The following is an 8,133-nucleotide window of genomic DNA, read 5'->3' as shown; positions in this document are numbered from 1 at the left end:
AGGTTTTATTCCATTTTAGAGTACCAAAAGCCTACAGATACATTTGATGGTACAGTTGTTACATATTAGATACTTCATTTCAGATTGCAGAACTGATTTCTAGCTTTTTGAAGTGGAAGTACTCAAAACATCAAGTCTCAAATATGTGACCAAAACTGCTGGAATTGACTGTGATAGAAACATTTTCATGGCACTTTACAGTTCAGTAATAATGTTAGCAGTATCCTATCTAGCAGAAATTATGGTGAAACTTTAATGCTTATTGCATGAGAAGTGTTCATGCTAGAAGGGAGGGTAATTGGGTGCTCATGTTGTAAGTTTTACATCTATCATATCATTTGATTCTAATACAGTCCCATGGAGTGTGGAACTGTTAGTGTCTTCATAGAGTAAGAAACTGAGGATCAGAGAGGTTAAGTAACTTGCCCAATAGCTAGTAAGCGGCAGACTGGGATTTCATCCCCAGCAATCACACCTTAGAGCCTGCATTCTTAGCCCTTGGAAGTGGTGTCAGCTTGGATGTCTGAAAGTCACTTCAGATTCACTTTAATTCAAAACAGAACTCATGAGCTTTACTCCCCTCCACCCTCACCACGGTATTTTTTATGATTTTGTCTCATTAAATGTCATCTTCTTTCATCCAATTGCTGAAGCCAGAAACCTGGTTAATACTCCCTAACACTTTCTTCCAGTTAAATCAGTCCTCTGTCTAGGCATCATTAACTCATTTAAAATTTTGAATGGTTCTTGAATCCTTTCACTTTCCTTTATTTCTACCACTACCTATCTCAGCCAGACCTGTTATCTGTTGATTGGACTCCAGTTGTGTCTTGAAGCTCCCACCCCTGTCTACTTCTGGTATGACCTTCAAATATAGAAACTGTTCCCTCTCCAGTTTTATATGTGCATGTGTGTATGTTTATACCTACGTAAACTCCTTCAGTGGTTCTTAGAGTGAAGAACAGACTTTTCAGTAGGTCTATAAGGATATTTCTGGCCTGTGCTCACCTGTTTACTTTCATTGGTCACTCTCTTCGCCTCGTAGGTGACAGGACATTCAGTGGGACCGTGACTAGTTTATGCTTTTCCTGTTTTCACTGCCTGGCAGTCAGCCCCTCTCCTTCCCTCTCACCTTAACTCCTACTCATCCTTCTAACCTCCACTGTCTGGGGTAAGCTTTCCCTATCCATCTCCTTTTGCCCTAGATCATTATCAGTTCTGGTTACAAGTTACTGGGGCACCACTTACAGCTTGTAAAGCAGTTTGAATTCGTTATTAATGACATTTATGGTTATTAATGATTTCTATGATTATTAATGTTTGTATTTCCCTCCTAGACTCTAGTTCGTTGGCTGCTGATCACTATAGTACATCCTCAGTATGTTTGAATGAATGGACACATCTAGTCTTAGCTGCTTGATTTCCTTCCTGAGGAAACTGAAGCTTGAACAGTGTAACACAGTTTTATTCAAATACAGAGTTAGATTAGCACTTAATAGCTGAAGGAAGTTACTTCACCTCTCCAAGTCTCCATTTCTTTATCTGTTAACTAAGGATAAAAATAGTGCCCACCTCTTGGGTTGTGTTGGGGATTACATGAGTTAATTCGCTTAAAGCACCTGGAGCAGTGCCTGAGGCCTACCGATGGTAGCTGTTGTCAGTAGTATTGGGACCTACCTAAAGTCGTTCAGCTTTTTAATACAGATCCTGTCAGATAGCAGTCCTTCATGCTTTTCTCTGTACTGAGAGCATTTGGCATTCTTGCAGACTTACTCTTTTGTGAGCAGAAGTTCATTTTTATACTTTAAAAAATGATTCTGCACAGTTTCTTGCACAGCGAAGGCATGTGTACGTTTTGTTGTCTTCAGTTTAACTCAGTTGCAAACGAGAACCATACCCACCCTGACTCAGTGGAAGGTATTTCCGATACACAGTGAAAGTTTGTCTACTCCAGGAACGAGAAGGTCAGTAGAGGTTGTGCAGAACTTTGAATATCAAATTAAGGTCTTTGAAGTTGCATATTTTGAAATAAATAATGAAAGGATTTTAAGTAGGGGGTGAATTCTATGCTTAGTATGGTTTTTAGAAAATTGGTAACTGGAAGGAATGGGAGGCTGGGTTTAGATGATGGTTTTTGATTTAAAAAATGGGGCAGTTAAGAGTGACAGCTGGGTTTGTGGGAGAGATAATGAACTTTGTTTTATATAGGTTGAGTTGAAAGTACTTGTTGGACATCTAAATGGAAGTGCCCTCAGGTTAAGTGTATCAGACAGAAATCAGGAGAGAAACCTGGCATAGAATTACTGAAAACTATGTAGTATGAACAACAACAACAAAAAATTGAGATATTTAGAACTGGCATCCTAGAAAAAGCAGATGCTGTAATACCTGCATGTAACAAGGTTTATTAGCTGTTACTTCTGTATCTACTTGAAGATGATGAAACCACATTTTAAATAGTATCCTTTAACTTAAAATTTTCACTGATAAGTGTGGTCTTCCCTCTAGTTTGAGTGATGTAAAATTTACCAAAATGTTGCAAATTACCTTGGTGCTTAAGAAGAGGTCAGTGGAAGGGAATGTGATATCCTGAATTTCTTTGATTTGTTAAGTTCGAAGTTAGCTAGATGTGTGATGTAGAATCTGTTCTGTGAATGCCTCGCTCACTCAAGTGCTTGTACTTTTTTTCCCCTTTAACTAGGAATTGTGGTGCTTGGAATAAACAGAGCTTATGGCAAAAATGCACTCAGTAAAAATCTTATAAAAATGGTGAGTGTAAAGATTAAACTGTTTGCTTCTAATATTAAGATACATTATTGTCCTCAATGTAAAATTTTATTTTTCTCTTTTCCCTCGTATGCTTCCTATTTCTGTTTAGCTATCAAAAGCTGTGGATGCTTTGAAATCTGATAAGAAAGTACGGACCATAATAATCAGGAGTGAAGTCCCAGGGATATTCTGTGCTGGTATGTAAATATATTATGAAATTAAACTGTAGTCTGATTTTTCCTCAGTAGTAGTCTGTTTTCCGTTAGAATGTTCTGTGGTTTGAACCCCATTACCAACAACTCCTCTTTGTGTTTTACTGATCCACAAGAAAAAAACAAGCTTAGTCTGAGAGCATTAGAAAGAAGCTTTTGCAACATTTAGATTGTTTCAGAAGTTGAAAAAAAACTTTGAGCCGTTAAAATACTTGTTTGTAGTACCTGTAGTACAATATTGCTTGTTGTGTCTTAATTGTGGCCAATATTCTTTAGTTTCATTCCTTTTTTTTTTTTTTTTTTTTTTTTTTTTGAGATAGAGTTGCTCTGTCACCCAGGCTGGAGTGTAGTGGCGTGATCTTGGCTTACTGCAACCACCACCTTCCTAGTTCAAGTGATTCTCCTGACTCAGCCTCCCGAGTAGCTGGGATTATAGGCGCCTGCCACCTCGCCCAGCTAATTTTTGTATTTTGAGTAGAGACAGGGTTTCACCATGTTGGCCAGGCTGGTCTCCAACTCCTGACCTCAAGTGATCCACCATCTTTGGCCTTCCAAAGTGCTGGGATTACAGAGGTGAGCCACCGTGCCCAGCCCCTAGTTTCATTCTTAAGGATTCTCATTTTTTTTAAGCTTCAATCTCTGTGGCTTCTGCCTTAAAATATTGCAGAATAGTGTGATATTTAGAAATATGCAGTATATTTTGGCTTTTGATGAGGTTTTATTGCCTTTTTAATACATTTCCTAAAATGTAGGATACCGAAAAGAATTAGTTTTAATTCCAGTTGAGTAATCAGAGTGAGTGTAGATTTATTACTCTCAACTGCTAGGCTTATGCTGTTATGCAGTAGATTTCTGTTTTTACATTTGTCAAATGCGAGTAATACTGTCTGCTTAGTTGGAGTGCTTTTAAGGGTTTTACGTATATTTTGAGTTCTTTTTTTTAAACATTGCGAAAGACTTATACCAAGAGAATTAGGATTCTTATGTCTAGTTTTAGGGACGAGGTGAATATGATCTTGAGGTAAAGGAGTGTAACACTATGACTGATGTTGAGAGGTTCTCTAAAGGTCATTGGATGGCTTATTGGGAAGATACAGAGTGGCTTTAGGGTTTTTAAAGAAGGCCCAATTATATGAATTTTTGAGGAGTGATAACAATGTTGTGAAGACAGATTAACGTTTTAAAAATAAGTGTTAGTGATCATCCTGGCATTGTTTTTCTATGGGCAGTAGGTTTTATAATTACCACGCTATAGTTACTGGTGGAATTCCTTTTATTTTATATATTCTTTTGCAGCCCATTTGTTCTAGATTTGTGCATTAGGAATATACTTTGAAAAAGGCTTTAATGCTTTAGCACAGTTTGTGGCTGTCTGTTACAGATTGCCTGATTGAGGACATGCAAAATGTCCTCAAATAATATACCACATGCTGTTTATTAGAATAACATGTTAGTCTTGAGTGCTTTTTAACAAGTTAATCTATTTAGTTTGCTTTATGGGCTTTTAAACTTTCATACAATCAGGATAATCTTTTAACTCAAGATTTTGACTGTTTCATCAACAAGTCAATGTTTTAATTATAGAAACATTGGGGCATATCATCTCTTTTAGTAATTCAGTATGTATGATGGAACTGTTCTTTCAGATTTCTCCGAAAGGTTTTCCTTTCTTGTTTTATTTTTTGAGATGGAGTTTCACTCTTGTTGCCCAGGCTGGAGTGCAGTGCTGTGATCTCGGCTCACTACAACCTCTGCCTCTTGGGTTCAAGTGATTCTCCTGCCTCAGCCTCCCGAGTAGCTGGGATTACAGGAACCTGCCACCACACCTGGCTAATTTTTTGTATTTTTAGTAGAGACGGGGTTTCAACATGTTGGCCATGGTCTTGAACTCCTGACCTCAGGTGATCCACCTGCCTCAGCCTCCCAAAGTGCTGAGATTACAGGTGTGAGCGACCACGCCGGGCCTCTTTTTTTAACATATATTTACATTTATAAGCTGACTAGTAGGTCTGTCTTTTAACATGTACATATGAAATCAAATTCTAGATAAAATCTCTTTACATTATTTAAAGAATATTTAAACTTATAGCCTGTATTAGTATAAACATCTTAATCAGGCCACGTTTATCAGTTATTGTTGAATAATGCAGTCTTTCACATAATTAAAGCTTTAATTTGTATTCCAAAGTAGTAATATTAAAAGAAACCTCGGCTGGGCACGGTGGCTCATGCCTGTAATTCCAGTACTTTGGGAGGGCAAGGTGGGTGGATCACAGGGTCAAGAGTTTAAGACCAGCCTGGCCAACATAGCGAAACCTCGTCTCTACTAAAAATACAAAAAATTTTCTGGCTGTGGTCGTGGGCGCCTGTAATCCCAGCTACTCGGGAGGCTGAGGCAGGAGAATCACTTGAACCTGGGAAGCAGAGGTTGCGGTGAGCTGAGATGGCAACACTTCACTCCAGCCCATACGACAGTGTGAGACTCTGTCTAAAAAAACAAACGAACAAACAAAAAAACTCAAAAACACAGTGTACCATTTATTAATTATCCTTTTAGCCTCTTCTCCATCCCTTCACAGTCATCATTTTCCCTCTCCTTTTTCTGCCCCCACAAAGGTTTCTCTGTATATATTAATAACCTGTGTTCCAATGATACCTTTTTCATTTCTGAATACTTAAAGCTTAGCAAATGGTCTTGCCTCAAATTTCTTGAGCATAGGAACTCCTCTTATTCTTTGAGAATCGTCTTTCACATTCTCAGAATACAGCAAACAACAGGGACTCAGCATGTATTTGCTGGAATTAATCAGCCTTTGTGCTTTAATTCACTGATTTTTTTTCAGGAATGGTTGAGATATAACAAGCAGCTTCTCTGAATTGTCTCATACCACTCTCCTATTTACTGATAGTAAGTTTGGCTACATCTGTTTTCTAAAATGCTGGGAAAACATAAACATTAAAGAGATTCCTACATTGCATTGGAGGTTGGGCCAAATGATTTTTGACTTCTCATTTAAATCTACCTATTATTTAGCATTATTAAGTACTTTACTTACATTTTAAGTTTTTTAATCAATTTTTAGTTTAAAAAAGTAGCATGGTAGGTCAGAATGTATGAAAATGTATACAGAGAGAACTCTCTCTAACCCGACTTCCTCTGCTTTATTCATCCCCTAATAAAAATAACAATTATTATTTTTATCCTTCTAGTAGTTTTCATATATATGTATGTACACACACACACAAATACAGTCATGTGCTCCATAACAATATTTTGGTTAACAGTGGCCTGCATTATACGATACTGGTCCCATAAGATTATTTATTTTTATTTTTTTGAGACGGGGTCTCCCTGTCACCCATGCAGGAGTGCAGTGGTGTGATCTCATCTCACTGCAACTTCAGCCTCCAGTGTTCAAGCGATTCTCATGCCTTGGCGTCCTGAGTAGCTGGGATACATGTGTGCCACCATGCCCAGCTAAATTTTGTAATTTTAGTAGAGACAGGGTTTCACCATGTTGCCCAGGCTGGTCTTGAACTCCTGACCTCAGGTAATCCACCTGCCTCGGCCTCCCAAAGTGCTGAGATTACACGGGTGAGCCACTGTGCCCAGCCTCATAAGATGATAGTACTGTATTTTTACTGTACCTTTTCTGTTTAGGTACATATAAATACTTAGCATTGTGTTACGGTTACCTCCAGCATTCAGTACAGTCACCATACAGGCTTGTAGCCTAAGAAAAATATGTTATACCGTATATCTTATTTATGTAGGGGATGGTTTCAGGATGAAACTGTTCCACCTCAGATCATCAGGCATTAGTTAGATTCTCATAAGGAGCGTGCAACCTAGATCCCTCGCATGCGTAGTTCATGGTAGGATTTGTGCTCCTATGAGAATCTAATGCGGCTGCTGATCTGACAGGAGGCAGAGCACAAGTAGTAATGCTCCCTTGCCTGTACTCACCTCCTGCTGTGCCACCGGTTCCTAACAGGCCACAGACCCAAACTGTTCATCAGCTCAGAGATTGGGGACCCCTGGCCTGTACCATCTAGGTTTGTGTATGTACACTCTATGATGTTTATACAAGGATGAAATTTTCTAAGGACTCATTTCTCAGAATGTAGTCTTTAAGTGACGTATTATTATATACCGATGCACTCATTAGAATGTTAAGTAGATATTTAAAGTGATACATATAAAGACATGTAAATACGATACATATAAAGTGATACATATGGAGTATGGAAAATACCTGTTACAAGCGTAGGGAGAGTTGTATATAAAATGTTATGACCATTATTACTGTAACTGTGTAAACTATGTCTACTAATAAGATCATGGGCCAGGTGGCTCACACCTGTAGTCCCAGCACTTTGGGAGGCCGAGGCAGGCAATTGGCTTGAGCCTAGGAGTTCAAGACCAGCCTGGGCAACATGGCAAAACCCTGTCTCTACAAAAAAAAAAATACTAAAGTTAGCCAGGCATGTTGGTGCATGCCTGTAGTCCTAGCTAGTCAGGAGGCTTAGGTGGGAGAGTTGCTTGAGCCTGGAAGATCAAGGCTGCGAGCCGTGATTGTGCCACTGCATTTCAGCCTGGGTGACAGAGCTAGACCCTGTTTGAAAAAATAAGAAAAAAAAAAGATCATGGATTAAAGGTGATTTTTTTCTGTCTTCAAACTTTCTGAAATAATTTCATTATATTAACAAATTATATTAAGCAAATATGTACAAAGTAAATACTTTTGAAAAAAGTACAAAGTATATTAGTGTATTTTTCTTTTTTGGAAACTAAAATTGGGATATTAACTGAGTTCCTGAATTGTTGTTACAACTTTTTTTTTTGAGATGGAGTCATGTTCTATCACCCAGGTTGGAGTGCGGTGGTGTGAGCTCTGCTTACTGCAACCTTTGCCTTTCAGGTTTAGGTGATTCTCCTGTCTCAGCCTCCTGAGTAGCTGGAATTACAGGCGCCTGCCACATGCCCAGCTAATTTTTGTATTTTGAGTAGAGACAGGGTTTCACCATGTTGGCCAGGCTGGTCTTGAACTCCTGACCTAAAGTGATCCGCCTGCCTCGGCCTCCCAAAGTGCTGGGATTACAGGCGTGAGCCACTGTGCCCGGCCTGTTACAGCATTTTCAAAGTATCATC

General features: G+C 38.8%; 1 protein-coding gene across 1 annotated transcript in view; it reads left to right on the top strand.

Moving 5' to 3' along the window:
- The first annotated feature begins 1,844 nt into the window (after positions 1–1,844).
- Positions 1,845–8,133, top strand: part of AUH (AU RNA binding protein/enoyl-CoA hydratase) — a 136,160-nt gene continuing 129,871 nt past the window's right edge. The window contains exons 1-3 of the mRNA XM_011991204.1: positions 1,845–1,917; positions 2,702–2,769; positions 2,879–2,966. Of these exons, the coding sequence (XP_011846594.1) occupies positions 1,845–1,917; positions 2,702–2,769; positions 2,879–2,966 (229 nt within the window). The remainder of the gene's footprint in view (positions 1,918–2,701; positions 2,770–2,878; positions 2,967–8,133) is intronic.

The sequence above is a fragment of the Mandrillus leucophaeus genome, unplaced genomic scaffold, assembly GCF_000951045.1.
Source record: "Mandrillus leucophaeus isolate KB7577 unplaced genomic scaffold, Mleu.le_1.0 Scaffold391, whole genome shotgun sequence".
Classification (NCBI taxonomy): domain Eukaryota; kingdom Metazoa; phylum Chordata; class Mammalia; order Primates; family Cercopithecidae; genus Mandrillus; species Mandrillus leucophaeus.
Note: the sequence above shows the minus strand (reverse complement) of the source record. Positions and strands in the feature narration are given on the sequence as shown.